The sequence below is a fragment of the Notothenia rossii genome (genome assembly GCF_949606895.1).
Source record: "Notothenia rossii genome assembly, chromosome: 5".
NCBI lineage: Eukaryota > Metazoa > Chordata > Actinopteri > Perciformes > Nototheniidae > Notothenia > Notothenia rossii.
The window spans coordinates 83,788,840-83,805,293 of NC_136903.1; the positions used below are offsets into that span (position 1 = coordinate 83,788,840).

At 41.8% G+C, this 16,454-nt stretch overlaps 1 protein-coding gene across 1 annotated transcript; it reads left to right on the forward strand.

The window, feature by feature from the left end:
• The first annotated feature begins 19 nt into the window (after positions 1–19).
• Positions 20–16,421, forward strand: taf4a (TAF4A RNA polymerase II, TATA box binding protein (TBP)-associated factor). Its single transcript, XM_079684927.1, has 15 exons — positions 20–2,975; positions 3,533–3,666; positions 4,165–4,284; positions 6,464–6,553; positions 6,703–6,825; positions 7,551–7,640; positions 7,760–7,972; positions 8,118–8,250; positions 9,269–9,371; positions 9,821–9,990; positions 10,074–10,204; positions 10,663–10,788; positions 12,161–12,217; positions 12,304–12,426; positions 15,234–16,421. Exons 1-15 carry the CDS (start codon positions 2,249–2,251, stop codon positions 15,396–15,398), a joined length of 2,505 nt encoding a protein of 834 aa, XP_079541053.1. The 5' UTR covers positions 20–2,248; the 3' UTR covers positions 15,399–16,421.
• Positions 16,422–16,454: the final 33 nt, after the last annotated feature.

Here is a 16,454-nt window from a genome sequence, read left to right on the forward strand (position 1 = left end):
AATTACACTAATGAATATGAATATATTACTAAGACAAAACTATGAGCAATTTGTTTAAGGTTTACATGTGTACCATGTGACTTGCATCAATATGTTTGGAGTAAATGTTATCCATTGTTAAAAGAGAACATTTAAAAATAAACCGATTCATTATTATAAATCTATGATTTATTATTGTTATTACATTTATTTATTATGTTTCACATTTGCATTATTATCTGAAAAAGTATAGCCAACAATTTAACAATTTATTTGCCATTCAAGTTTATTTGCCATGCAAAATTCCTCACAGCTGTGAGGAATAACTGCAACATGTCTACACTGTAAAAAAAGAAGTTTTTTCACAGAAATGTACTGTATTATTTTACAGACCTTTCTTGTTTTTCTATATTAAGTGTAAATACCATAAAAAATACAGTAAATTACTTTTATTTAAAGATAAATAAAAGGTTTTATTCTGTAAATTGGTTTGATGAGATCGGCAAAAACACGTGGGTTTGCTATCCTGGCTCCAAAATGGTGGAATGAGCTCCCCATTGAAATCAGGACAGCAGATAGCTTGCACATCTTCCGGCGCAGACTGAAAACTCATCTCTTTCGACTCCACTTCGAGCGATATAATTACTAACAAAGAGCTGCTAACAGAGCACTTAAAGACTAATAAAGGACTGGCTTTTCTAAAGCCAGTTGAGTAGCACTTGAAATGTTTGGCTCTATGAAACCTGATGTACTTATATGATTCTGTTTTCTTCAAGGTTGTATCTTCCTGGTCGAATGTACTTATTGTAAGTCGCTTTGGATAAAAGCGTCAGCTAAATGCAATGTAATGATAAATTATCGTTTTTTTTACAGGATAATTCCATTGTTTAATTGTCTTGAATGTTAAATTACATTGAATTCTATGTAAAAACACATAAAATACACATCATTTTACTGCATGTAAAATGAAGGCAACTTTTTTTTTTTTGTGGCAGTAAAACCTTAAATTGAAATGAACAAAATGTAAAAAAACAAAAAATAACTATTCTGTACTGTTGTAGAATAAAAAGAGATCTTATTATAAAACATCTCTAAAATGTTAAATAAATGTATAAATCTTCACAAAAAATACAATATTGCAGAAATACCCCAAAATGATTTTGTATAAAGTAGTTCGTTACATATTATAAGTCTTACATAAGTAGCCTACTTATAAGGAATTATTATATACTTTTTACCGTGTTTTTCATTCTGTCATTTACGCGTTAAAATGTGAATCCCAATGTAATTTATAAAATATTTAGTTCGTTCACATTTTAACGCGTAAATGAAAGAAAGAAAAACACTTTATTTGCATTTCATTTATCTATACGTCAGCGTAAGTCCCATGACAGCTGACAGCACTGTACAATAGGCTATTTCCTCTCTTGGAGGAGGGTGGGGCGCCCTCAAACGCCTCTTTACAACAGCTACTTCACTTGTTGGCCAAAACACTGCAGCCATCTTGCTCAGCGCATCGAGAGTGAGTAAACGCTAAAATTAGGTGTGTTGGCTTGTCGTAAACCCCGATATCCTTCTCCCAATAGTCACACGGTGCAATTCTGAAACAGAATAGCTATCGTGAAGGCAGAAAGACGCTGGCGGCAATGTAACATTTGATGAAAACATTTTCGTCTCCGGTACGATGTTGTTCCGTCTCATGCATCCCCTGGAATGACAGCTGAAGCCATTGGTACCGCCTTTTAGAATGCCTTACAGCCAATCACAGCTCTCGAAAATCCCCGCACGGAGACGTTTAGTCGTTGTGCGCAGGCGCATGTCACTCGGTAAGTCCCTCACTTCTCACAAGCTCATAGGAGTGTGAAGATGGCGGTGGGGTCTGGCATGCTAGACGAGCCTTTTTCACACACAGAGGTGAATAAAGCGGTGGTTTGTCATCCCGAACAGTCTGTAGAGTCACACCTGTCGTTCTTGTGTCACAACAACCACTGTGGTAGGCACGAAGCAGCCGGTAATAACATGGCGAGCTAATGTCCAGCTGGGACTTGGTCAAGACGATTGCCAAAGCAGGTACGCTGTAAACTACTAATGTTGTTTTCCTCTTTGTCTCTCCGAGTAAACACGAAAAGCAAGCGAAGGAGCTGACTGATAAAAACAGTACATGTGAAAGAGTCTTGCCCCATCACATTCAAGAGTGTTTGTGCTGCTTTCTAAACAAGTTGGAGTGCAGGGGGGTTTCATCATATAACGAGCTCCCCATGGTTCAACTATGGATGCACCGACGCACAGCACAGACTCCAGCTCGGGACACGAACCTGGCAAAAAACTTGTTGTTAGTGACGGAGTAACTTCTCTCCCCAATCACCAGGGGAAAGTAGTGCATACTTTCAATGGCCAAACTATGGACTCTCACAATTCAGGAAGCGGGGGGGCGACAGCGACAAGTGGCACTACTACTAACAACAACAGCAATGCGATATCTGTCACTGCTTTCAACAGTGGACCGGGGGTCTCGAAAGGGCTGCTCGGTGCTGCTACAATGCACCCCTCGTCCAACAGTGTCATTCAGACGCCGCTCATGAACTCCCAGACTGCTTTGAGCGCAGCAACAACAGGAGCCACTGTGACCCTCGTCAGGCCGCCTATGCAAACCACGGGGTCGGGAGCAACTTTGAATGGGAACAATAATGCGAGCCATGCTGCTGTGGTGGCCAATGCATTGGGTCACACAGGTACCATCGGTTCACACAGCCCGCTTGTAAACAATGCATCCAGCGCAGGCTCGCACATAATCAAGGCAGAGCCCCCCACCACAATAATACAGACAGCCCCACCGCCGGCTGTCACTCCGGGGGTCGTCAGCTCTCCCCGGTTCCCCACGACAGGAGCTCCCGGTCCAGGCCTGATCCGAGCCTTCACGCCTCAGATGTTGGCCCCCAGGCTCCAGCAGACCTCCCCGGGACAGCCCAGCGTTCATAACATCCAGCTACCCCCGGGTGAGTGAAATCAGAACTTTTTTACTGTATATGCACAGGCATTTATTTACTCCAAACTAATGTTGTCATTTGATGGCACCCAGAGGATTGTTGACATCCACCTGGATACATCTTAATCTTCTAATACATAGACATATTGATTTGTTTCTAGAATTTGGACTATCTATGTTGTAAATGGTGTATCTTTTTCATTTACACACAACTTCTATTACACGTCTGTCCGTCCTTGGAAAGGGATCCCTCCTCTGTTGCTCTCCCTGAGGTTTCTTTCATTTTTCCCCATTAACTGTGGGTTTTTACTTGTGAGGGTCTAAAGACACATCGTGTCGTGTTCATATTCTGTATAAAATGTAAAGACCCCTGAGACAAATGTAACATTCCTGATATTGGGCCATATAAATACACTATGATGAATTTGCCTCTGTTTAATTACCTTAAAATGAGACATGGAATGATTGTATATTGGTTAACCAACATCCAATAGAGAAATCATACTAGGTTATGTGTCTACACCAGATTCCTTAAATAACACTTAACTGTTATGATTTATGGTTCAGGGATGGTGCTCGTACGCAGCGAGAGCGGACAGCTGCTGATGATTCCTCAGCAGGCTCTCGCCCAGATGCAGGCCCAGGCTCAGGGAGGCATGGCACCACGGACCGCCACACCAACAAGTGTACCTCCTGTTCAGGTATGATCACAGTCTAAGAGGAAGCATTATATGACTTACCTCATGTGCAGGCCAGTACTTCAAAGAACATGTTCAGCTTCAGTGTAAGTTCAAAATAGTTATGTTAGAGGTCATGTGTTGGTATTTGGAAACTTGTGAGCTGCCACTGGTGGACTGTCGGGGGATGACCACCTTGCTTGGTGCCACAATGGTGGGAAAAACCCAGCTTAATGGCCATGATAGATGAAATATGATAATGTCCCCTGCCTACATGGAAAACACCTTTTTGCAGTTTCCTCAATGGTAGCTCTACCAGTAGAGAACATCCTGATAAAGTTCCCTCATGTGACCCTAAGATTGAGAAGACATGAAGCATTGCAGCACAGGCTAAAACACTCTTCTTTTCTTTCCACCATTCTGCTGTAAAATACATAGCTTTATGTATTTAGACGTAATAAAAGTGATTTTCTGGTTTGATTAAACTGAGTGTTTCACATCTTGCTTTATGCCTTGTCTCAGGCTCCTGGAAACTCCATCATCAGCAGACAAGTGACTCCCAGCACCATCATCCGCCAGGTGGGTCCGACCCCAACACCCCTCTCTGCGACCACCACTCTTCACAGACCCCCTGTCCTTCAGGTAACCCCGTGTGTTGCTGTCAAATAAGTTGTCATTATTTTCATTTGGCGTGTTGCACAGTGTTATGTGTGCATTACTTGCACGAGATGTACACGTAATGTTGGCACTTAGTTCCTTATTACTGCTCAATCATTTCATTATGGATAATGATATTACCATTTGATGTGTAGATGTCACACTAGAGCAGGGGTGCCCACACTTTTTTGGCTGGTGAGCTACTTTTGAAATGACCAGCTCACCGAGGTCTACCAACCAAAAATAAAATCCCAAATTGCAAGGGTTGCTGAATAACACGTTTTATTTTTACATGGGATAACTACAATAGGGCTGCAACAAACGACTAATTTGATTATCGATTAATCTATAGATTAATGAAACGATTAATCGACTATTCGGACTACTGCTGTGTGCCTTGCACAATTTCTCAAACGCTCTTATTTAGCCATCAACTTTTAGATTTAGTTTGAGGTTGTTTTAGGCATGTGGAAACTAACAATGAAGACAATAAAGATGAATACTTGATTCAAAAATACATATATTATTAAATTAACTGAACAAATTGTGAACAAAATTAACATTGCTTTTTATTTGAATTAAATAAATAATATTTCACATCAAAAGAAACAACAATGTTTTAACAAATCGTATTAAATAATGTGATGACAGAACTGTAAACAGAATAGCTGAAACTTTAACAAAATAAATAACTCAGTTACTAAGTCTAATCATTAACCCATGTTTGTATAATCTAGTTAACTCTGTGTGTTGCTGCTAGCATACATAACACCTGACGTGGAAACGTTACTCGTGGATGGGGCTACAGAGCTACGAGAAAGACAGTCGAACCCGGTGCATTCCTCCGTCTGAATGTGGTGCACTTTTGCTAAATGTTTAGACAAATTGCTCGTGTTACCGCCCTTACATGCTAAACACTTTTGGTGACGAGCATTGTCCACCTCAAGACGGGTAACATGTAACCACACCTTGGAGCGCTTCTCTCCACCATCTCCTCCGTGTGTTGCTGCATGTAGCAGCTGCGTGTGTGTAAACTGCCCCGCCCCCTTGCAAACAGACGGGGGAGAGAGAGATCTCTTCTGGATTGGAAAGATAGAAAATACACCGACCATAGACGCATTTGTTTGTCTTTTTGCATGTTAGAAACGAGTTGGCGACACTAAAACTAAGAGATAATGTTTGTGTAGCAATAATACATGACCTTTCTCTTTCTCAACTCGCTACTCGGAGGGAAGTCGCTGTCATATGCCTTGTGAACACTCCGATAATGCCTCTCCACGTTACCTTTCTTTGGCAGAGCGACGCTTGCTTTACAAATAAGGCAAATAACCTTTGAATGTGACATCACAAAAAAAGATTCTCCCTCCTATTCTGTGTGGAAGTGGTATGTCTTTAGCTTTTTGCTCGTTCCCGCACTCATTTTGTTGTTTGTCTCTCCCGGCACTTGACTGATTTTGTATCGCTTTGCATTCTGGGTTAACAGACTGGAAAGCAATAGGTCGCTTTTTCTGTCAATCAAGTAAACTCCTGAATTAAGTGGCAGGGAGGCCAAGGGAGGAGGAATCAAAAGCTGTTTTGTCTATTTTAACGGAGCTGGATTTTTTTTTTTTATGAATGACTCGCGATCTACCAGCATTGCCCCCGCGGTCGACCGGTCGACCGCGGTCGACGTACTGGGCACCTCTGCACTAGAGGGATCTTATGAGTGCATTTTTACTCAATGAAGAGGATGCAAACTCATTCTGAAAGATGTGCTTTCTGCATAGATGGTTTCCTGCCTTGAGTTATTGGTAATCCTGAACTTTGTTTCCTGGATTTAATAAAGAGTTCAGACCTAAACTTCCAAAGAGTTTGTTACACGCACTGAAACATGTCAGTAGATTTGCAAATCAACAAATAAATCAATCACAAAATGATAAACTCATAATACTGGAGTGCTGACAGTTTTTCCTAATGTTTCAAAAAACACACTGAGGTCATTTCTTGAGAAAAAGAGCACCTAACTGAAATGCTGTTTCCTCTGATGGACCTGACGTTTGATGCATGGTTCAACTTTGAAGCAACTCTAAAACCCACACTCATCTGTGATGAATTGAAACTGGGGTTTTGAAAATGTTTGAACATCCTAAATAACATGTGACGATGTTGATGTCTGTTTTCCCAGAGTTCAGTTGGGGCTGCAGTAACAGGAATGACCCCCAGGACCGCCAGCCTGTCAGTTGGGAGCCAACTTGCCCCGATATCAGTGAGCAAAGTGAGTTGAGCGATCAGAGAGAGCTGGATGTCAGGGTGTACTCTAAACAATTACAGATTGATAAGAAATGGCGAAGCATGCAGCTAAGTATCACATTTTGAATCACAATGGAGACCTGATTTTGTTAATCACTTCTGTGTTTTGGGCAGGAGACGATGGAGAACGTGAAGAAATGTAAGAACTTCCTGTCCACACTGATCAAGCTGGCCTCCACTGGGAAGCAGTCCACAGAGACTGCAGCGAATGTGAGAGAGCTGGTCAAAGACCTGCTGGTGAGTGAGCATCACACACAGGACACACACGTCTACCTGTCAACTGCTATAATGTGTCTCACGTTTGAGGTTATTGACACAAGTAGATAAATGTAATTGTTTCATATTTTTTGAGCTGTGCTCCCTTTTTACAAAACGACAGAAATCTATCATTTTGTGAGCCTGTGAGTTTCAAGCCACATTTCTATGTTACATCTTTTATATTGTTTTGTATCTTTAGATGGCACTGTTGAGGAACCTGCGATCTAAGCTTTTCATAATTACACCGTAGTTTTATATATATATATATATATATATATATGTTATGAGAATAAAACTTTGAATCTTGAAAACCTAAAGCAGAGAAACACTTAGACAAAAGAACAACAACTTGAAGCTTTACTTAGTGTTTTCACCTGTTTAATTACTGAAGGTTAGGAGACCTCTGAGGATCATTCTGCTCCCGCTAAATAACAGTACAATAAACATGAAAGGAATCCTAACCAGGAGAAACTGACTGCAACGATGGAGAAGACAACAAATCACACACTACTTTAAAACGTCACAAAACGTCTTCTTTATTGTTTCATAGAAAGCCTCCCGGTGACAGAAAGTTCCGTATTGTCAATCAACAAGCTACAAGACCAGCTGTGATTGAACAGTGTTGTCAAAAAGAAGCATCCTCTGTACCTGCAGATGTGACCGCTCTCACTCACAGCTCTTTCTGCCTTTTCATTTCATCCTAGGAGGGCAGACTGGAGGCTGAGGAATTCACCAGCAGATTGTACAAAGAGCTCAACTCCTCCCCCCAACCCTACCTTGTGCCTTTCCTCAAGGTAAGAAAGCTTATTTTCTAAATCCATTTTCCCTGACATCCCTTCCAGTAATGTGTATGTTCTTGGACCACAGGAGATACAATACGTGTCACTTTATGTGTGCTGTGTTTCTCCTGCAGAGAAGCCTCCCAGCCTTGAGGCAACTCACCCCAGACTCAGCAGCCTTCATCCGGCTGAGTCAGCTCCCGGTGCCAGCCTGTAGTACGGTCCCCTCCACCTCCCCCGTCCCCACCTCGGTGGTCCTGGGCAGCCCTTCTCCCCGCCTCATGACCCCCGTCAGCAGACCCCAGCTCCAGACAGGCATCAGCAAACCAGGACCTGCCCCCTCACTGGTAAACTAACTAATACATGAGTCAGAGGGCAGCTCGACTCCAATATGCAAAGTTTATATCAAATGAGGCATCTCAAATATTTTCAACACTAAGTAATCATGAAACTATGGTAAAATAATCAGCCTGTGGACCTTTACCCTTGCAGGTTATCCAGCCTCAGCAGCAGAGAACAATGTTGAGACCTCAGGTAGCCTTGCCGACGCCCACCATGGTAGCCCACAGGAACCAGGTCCCCGGCCGCATCATGCTGGGCCAGCAGCACGTCCAGCTGCAGCCAGGTGAGGACCTCAAGGTCAACACAGAGTCATGATATGTGCAGTGGACAAATGAAACCAGCTTCTTTTTTCAAATGATCCCATTGAGAACTGTAGTGGCAACTTCTTATATTACTTTATATGGTAAAACCAAATGATGATATTATGTTTAGAAACTGTTTGGTCAACTCGACCTGTTGTATCACACGGTAGCTTCCCGCCAAGGTCGTACCTGGAGGATGCGGCTCTCCCTATGAGAGCATTGTAAGATAACAGTCAGGAGAAAGTCTTATCTCTTTTCCTTTCTGCACAGCAACAGTCCTCTATAAAACACACACACACATTATACCCCGTGTGCCCTCCTGCAGACTACTCTGTGAGACATGTACCTTTGAAGCTTCAAATAAATAACTTAAAGACAAAGCTGCTTGCTTTCACCAGTTTATTATTGATTACTCTCATTGTACATCTTTACAGTATTGACGAGTTTAAAATATCCAGACAGACTCGAGCGCACGCCACCGAAAGCGGCCTCCTCTAGACAAAGTGCAGCGCCCTGCGTCTTTTCTCCCAGCGCTGAGCCTTTTTCTGTTGAGCGCTGTAACGCTTCAAGTATTTCAACTTTGCAGAAAAGCGCTGCAGGTGTCGTCACCGTAGGGATGACATGAAAAGCTTGTTTATGGCCGAACCTGTCAGACACAAACAAAGACCAACAGTCCTGTTTGTTGGTGCAGATTTGTCGGCGGGACACCGGATGTTGCTCACATTAAATGTCTGACTTTTATCGTCCCCCTCCCTCACGATATGGCTGTCAGACTAAGCGGTGACAAACTCATACATATATACATTTGACTTCCTGCCAGAAAAATGCGCTTTGTGGGCATAGGCCCTAAAACATCCAACATACATATAAAAAACGCCACCTAATGGAAAGCTAAGGATAACACAATGTAGTAAAAGCTAATAACACATCTGTCTGTGCATGTATGTGCTGCTCCGTGGGTGACTCGTCCTATTTATTGTAATTATGTGTCTTTTCTAGTTCCTGTGAAGACGGAGGGTTCACCTTTTCCGAGGCAAGTCTCTGCTGCAGCGCTGACCCTCGCTCAGAGGAACAAGCTGAGAGAGGCGGGGGGCTTGTTCAAGTAAGAAGAGAGAAGCTGATTTCAAATCAACTCTGCTGTACATGTAGTTTAATCAAACAAGTTCTGGCATTAGCACTCGAAGGTGATACAAATACCGTAGGGAACTCTTTTTAACTAAGTCAGCAAAGGCAAGGCACGTTTATTTATATAGCATCTTCGAACACAAGGCAATTCAAAGTGCTTTACCAGATACCAAAAAACATTTAGGGCAGTAAAATAAAGTGCAGTGGAAAAAACTATTATATTTGAAAACAGATATTAAAAAGCAAAGAGAGTACAATATAAGTACAACTAGCTAAAATAGAATTAGACAGGTAGAAAAAAAAGGTACAAATAACTAAATGTAGAAATGAAAGCCATTTTAATCTCATTGTCAGCATACCTTGTAACAGGTTATGTAGAGGAAACACAGATCGTGGTTCTTGAAACGCCTCCATTTCTGTTTACAGAGATGATGACGACATAAACGATGTGGCCTCGATGGCTGGAGTGAACCTCTCGGAGGAAAGCGCTAACATCCTAGCTACCAATTCTGGTCTAGTGGGAGCGGTGACGCGGTCCTGTAAGGACGAGGCGTTCCTCTCCTGCGCCCTCCTGCAGAGGAGGATGATGGAGATCGGTGAGACTCTTACAACATGAGTGACGATACAGCTCCTCTCCATCCAGAGCCTAAAGCCCCGGATGTCTCCGTTTGTTTTCCAGGCAGGAAGTACGGCGTGACCGACCTGGGGGCCGACGTGGTGACCTTCGTCTCCCACGCTACGCAGCAGCGGCTACAGACCCTGCTGGAGAAAGTTTCCCAAGTAGCCCAGCAGAAGAGCTACTCCATAAAGGTTTGTTTACAGCATTATCCAAGAGACGTATAGAAGTTTAAATTCACCTTTGCCCATGGTTTTGCAGTAAACACATATTGCTGGTGCGAGGATCAAGGAATGACATTTGTATCTGCCACCTCAAATGTATTTTAAACCAAAGGTATGAATAGTCAGGGATTAAGGTTACAAGACAGACATCATATTTGCAAATTATCTCTTTTATTAAACATGGACCATGCTTGTATTTGAAATACATTTCAGAAGTGGCAGACAAATGATTTGAGTTGCCAGTGACCTGCCACAGTGTTAGCTGACTTTAAAACATCATTTCAAACCCTGTGTATTTACTTTGCTCCTTTCAGCATGCAAAGCACAGATACCTCATATACCTTTCTGGGGTCCACATATATCCCATAATGTCTCCAAGGCGTTTCTGGGCTGAAGTATAACATTGTAACTTGTCCGTGTGTCGGCAGGAGGACGACAGTTATGAGCAGAGCAGCGATGTTCGTGCTCAGCTCAAGTTCTTTGAGCAGCTGGACCAGCAGGAGAAACAGAGGAAGGAGGAGCAGGAGAGGGAGATCCTCCTGAAGGCAGCTAAGGTACAGCTCCACTCACACACATTTACACTCAATGGTAGTCAAAGGTAATGGTGTCTCTTTGTGTCGACTCGTTAGGGGATTGTCTGTGGATTCAGAAACCTGGTGTCTGAATAGAGTGGACATAAATACCCTTAGAAAAGGAACTGATAGGATTTTATGTTGTCACTAATGAAAGCCTTTCTGTAATGTATAGCTGAATAAATAAAATATTCAAGATTCAATCTAATGCAAAATTCACAATGCACTTTGTTGCAGTGACTCTTACATGCAGCAGGCAGTCCATTGAACACACTCTGGGTTTAAACAGACTGGCTGCAGTTTTAAGCGTCATGTTTTATTATTTCAAGGCTTTTGAGACTTTTTCACATTTTGACCCGTTTATGAAAGATAGCAGGTGTGTTATAAACGCTGTTATATAATGTGTTTATAGAATGTGTTGGTTTCTCAAAGATATTCACTTCAGAGGAACGTTAATATTCTTTAGAGTTTTACTAAAGGTCGGCCCTGATTGATTTCAACTCAGTTCTGTTGGAACATTTTCTAACAAATGTACTGTTTGATATATTAAATGGCACTGATGACACATTTACAGCACCAAATTAAATGCTACTAGGTATGTGACTTTAGCAGGGTGTCCGCGGGGTCTTAAAAAGTATTAAAAGTTGATAAATCAATTTAGCGAAAATGAAGGCTATTAAAAAGTATTGAACGGCATTTTCCAAGGTATATTTTGTAGCTTGTTGTCAATAAGTATATAAATTGTCCAAAGAGGTTGTATTCTACAGTCTGCCTGAATGTAATCATTGCGTAGGTGTGTAGTGTGATTCTGGGGAGTTTATTTATGGCATCCCGTTGGATTTGACATCATCTGAACAGGACATCGCACGCTCACTGCTTGATAGCCCGCGAAGCTCCGTTTACGCCGGTTGTTAAACAACATCGTTATGGGGAAATGCAAGTTTGCGTTTAAATGGTTGGAAGATAAGGAGGAAGGACAATCAATACTGTATATAGTCAATGGGAGGTAAAGTGTGTCGCCAAGGTAACCGGTTAAAACTCAAAAGTGGCGATGAGGTCTTAAAATGTATGGAGAGGGTCTTAAAAGGAATTACATTTGACTTCGGGATTGCTGCATATACCCTGTTTAGGAATGAATCATATTTAACACATTTAAATATAGTTATTGATGGATGTGTGCATTTTCTAGAAACTTGAACTCACAAGTAGTTGATGTAGATTCTGCAAAATTAGAAAGTATTTCATTGAGTTCTAGCTAATGGGCAAACAGCTGCAATGTCCCCCTGATCTCTGACCCTGTTTGGCCTCTCTCCTGCCCAACAGTAATCAATGCTGTCTTTCTTTGGCCTTTCAGTCTCGAGCTCGGCAAGAGGACCCAGAGCAGCTGCTTCTGAAACAGAAGGCGAAAGAGGTAGGATGAGAGGACGAGGAATGAGTGTCTGTTGTATGTTCTCACACTGTATGCTTGATATCCGTGTTGCTGTGTGTGTTTCCCAGATGCAGCAGCAGGAGCTGGCTCAGGTGAGGCAGAGGGAGGCCAACCTGACGGCTCTCGCTGCCATCGGACCGAGGAAGAAGAGGAAGCTCCTGGACTCTCAGTCCTCCTCCGCTGCAGCCGAGGTAAGGCTACGTACCATACAGATGGGCTCACAGCTGATCAAAGACCCTGTCATGGAGTCACCTTATACCTTTGGCATCTTCCTTAACAACCTTTGTCATCCTCACCCGGCAACAGTGTTAGTTTTATCGGCTATTTCATATATTCATCTTACTCTTAATCTTTAGATTTATTCACATATTTCACATTGGAGTCATTTTATCCTTCATAGTTTTAGTTATAACTAATTAAAATGATTTAGTCGACAAAGTCATTACCCTTTAGTGCTGGATCAAATGCCCTGTTTGAGTTATCAGATTGAATTAAGTTTCCGTCATTTATTCTAGCCGAATAAAAAATAAGTTGTAATTTTATTCAAACTTATTTCAGACCATTTGTTATTATTTTATAATGAGAAACGCAGGTTGAATGACTTTGAATCTGGCTTTGCTCCTGACTAGTGAGTAATATAGTGCACGCAGCGGTTAGTCGTACACACCTGGCCCATTGAAAGAGTCAACGTTCACTAATTTACCAAAATATGATGAATAAAATAATCCTGACCCAAATGATAAACTATGTTTTAGTCTTTTTCCGTCAAAGATGTTTATCGTCACGGTTAGAGTTTGATACTGTCGTCCGCTCATCCTCATAGCCTTGGGGAAAAGGTCTTGGTGAACATATTTCCATTGTTAACAGAATCAACGCTGCGCTGCAGAGGACCTCTCGTTATGATACTTAATTAGTATAAACTGGAGACTGATTGGAGGGCAACGTATGAGTCAAACTTTAAAAAAGACACCAGCTCTGTCGATGTAAAAACACTGGTTATAGAAACGGCTAGTGTTAGCACTAACAGTCAGTTATCTACTCCGCCAGACAGCGTTTCTGACGAGCTGACTGACTGAGACCTGTCAGTCATCTGTGCACCTCGCATATCTCGGAAAATAAAATAATGAAGCCGCTTGTTGCTTCTGGCAGAGCATGTCAGTCGACTCTCCTTATCACACCAGTCACACTCATTTAGCACGATGACACGGCCCTCCTAACGTCACGCACCTTACCTCTCGGAGAACAGCCGCCCAGAGCCTCTGCTCATCACTGCTATCGATTCAGTTAATTGATTTCTCCTCTGACCTCAACCCTCGGTCTGTGCTAGATTTTAATAGCCATGGGGTTGTCCAAGCCATAGTTGTTTTTGATATATATAAGCTATACACTCCGTGCTTTGGGTTCTGCTCTGATTAGTGTTTAAACGTGTTTAACCGTTTTTAGCCTGGTATTATTCAGGAAACAATGAGCAATATCTTTTTTTATTTACCTACTTCGATAAAGGTTGCAGTCATTCAGAGTTTGTGTTTGTTCCTTTTTTATAATATTTATTGGAAAAACAGATGTCGCAGAGTTTTATATTCTGTCCAATTTGCTGTAGTATTGAATGGTTAGCGGGGAAGTTCCTAACAACAGGGAATAACACTTTAACAAAACACTATGGTATTAGTCTGTAAGCAGCAGAGGCCATGGCCGCAGGGCTTTCTGACTAACCTGCAAAGAGGCTGTAAAGAAGGGCCTTTAGAGGGTTCATAGGGATTCACTGCATGTATCAGGAAAGAGGTTAGAAACTACTACTTCATCCAACATTTCCCTAACAGACTTCACACACACACACACACACACACACACACACACACACACACACACACACACACACACACACACACACACACACACACACACACACACGTACACATTTTAATCTGAATAGTTCATAGACACATATCGACAGACAGATACACACACACACACACACACACACACACACACACACACACACACACACACACACACACACACACACACACGTACGTTTGAATCAGAATAGTTTGTAGACACATATCGACACAGATACAGACTCACTCTCACACACACACACACACACACACACACACACACACACACACACACACACACACACACACACACACACACACACACACACACGTACGTTTGAATCAGAATAGTTTGTAGACACATATCGACACAGATACAGACTCACACACACACTAGAATAGCTTTAATCTGAATAGTTCGTAGACACATATCGACAGACAGATACACACACAAGTTTTAATCTGAATAATTTGTAGACACATATCGACAGACAGACACACACACACACACACACACACACACACACACACACACACACACACACACACACACACACACACACACACACACACACACACACACACACACACGACTAGTTTTAATCTGAATAGTTCGTAGACACATATCGACAGACAGATACACACACACACTCCCATTCATACCAAATTGCTCTCTATTTCAACAATTGTTCCGATAGTTTCAGCCAAACCTCTCTGCTGGTTTGCTAGTTTTATTGCACTCTATTGCAGCATGAAGTTGATATTTTATTAATCAAATAGTACGCTTCTATTTAGTTGAGTTCCTTCTAATTCTTTCCATAAACTGCCTTGGCAACTGCAGAAGTAGGGCTACTACCTGGGGTTCTAATAAATAGTGATAACGGACTAGACTGCACTTCCTTGGACTTTAAGTGTAAAACAGGAGTGCACAGGGAAGACATGACGGTGCCTTAAACGGGGCACCTACTCGGACTCCATGCTGCTCCTTGTGGCTCAACGTATTTCATACAAAATATTGTGTTTCTGTAACTTTTAAAAGTGTAAAATACAAGTCTGTGAAGGTGCATGCATGGCAACTCATCGGGCTGTGAAAAAAGACAAACATTACTGACCCCCCACCCTAAACCTGAACCTCTCCCCTCTCTCTCTCTCCTCCCCAGGGGTCCGGGTCAGGTCCCTCCCTCTCCGGCGGGGCGGGGTCTTCGGGCTCCAGGCCGACGCGGCAGCGAATCACACGCGTCAATCTCAGGGACCTGCTGTTCTGTTTGGAGAACGAGAGATTTTCCAGTCACTCCCATTTCCTCTACAAGGGCTTTCTCAAATAGACTGGGTGTCAGCGGGGAGCGGAGGGAGAGATCAAACGCTGCCTCCACGCAGAGACTCTTTTTAAATGAGGAGGAGGAGGAGGGGGGCAGAGGTTTTCCACATAAACCTGATAATCTGATGAACAGAAGCAGCCACGTTGGATGGCCTCTCTTCTCAAATAATGATCAGAGAAATGGACAAATGCTAATTACTGTTCAAGAAAGTGCAAAGATGGATGTGTGTTACGAGAGGGTTTATGAATGAACACTTTTCAATTATGCACAGAACAGTAACGTTTATAATCAGATGATTTGTGTTAGCAATGGACATCGACACATTTGTTTTTAATAGACAACTAATTTGTATTGAATATTGATTGTAGATTTTTCCTTTTTAACTGAATTAGTTTGAACTCCGAACTGTGTAACCTACTGAGTTGCCTTCCTAACTATGAATAAGCCATATAGCCATCGCGAAACAATTAACCCTGCTGTCACTCACGAAGCAGTAGTCATTTCCAGTAGGCTACTTGATTTTATTGTCAGCATATTTATTTACTAAACTCAATCTTAAATGAATGTTTATTTATTTTAATTTCATATGAAGCTTCAGTCGTTTCATGTAGTTTAAATGCAACATTCTTAGGATATGTTTAAAATCAACATAGACATTGTAGTTTGGTGAATAGATTTTAGTGCGTGAAGAAGAATTCTTCGTATTTTCATGTTTTAAATCGTTCATTTAAAATGTATTTGATTTCTAAATAGATGGCTTTTAAACCCTTATTATATACCAAACTTGCATCTACCTGAAAGCGATCTCTATTTTTGTAGCTGCCCACCAACACACATTTGTACTCTTTCAATATTGACTGACGGTGTCCTCCGACTCAGCAAGGTGCAGTTTCCTTCTGTATATTTGTAAATGTTACACCTACAGTTTTACACATGTTTTTGTATAGAGTTGAGAATTTAACCACCCAGAATAAAGAAAAACACATTTTCTCTATTAAAATGTTTGAATAAATAATGATTTTACAGTAACTGGTTGAGGTCTGTTGTTTGTTGTACGGCACC

Coding starts and splice junctions, on each gene's coding strand:
- taf4a (XM_079684927.1), top strand. CDS start 2,249: ATGGATGCACCGACGCACAGCACAGACTCCAGCTCGGGACACGAACCT. Junction 6,554..6,702: donor CCCCGATATCAGTGAGCAAA/GTGAGTTGAGCG, acceptor TGTTTTGGGCAG/GAGACGATGGAGAACGTGAA. Junction 7,641..7,759: donor ACCTTGTGCCTTTCCTCAAG/GTAAGAAAGCTT, acceptor TTTCTCCTGCAG/AGAAGCCTCCCAGCCTTGAG.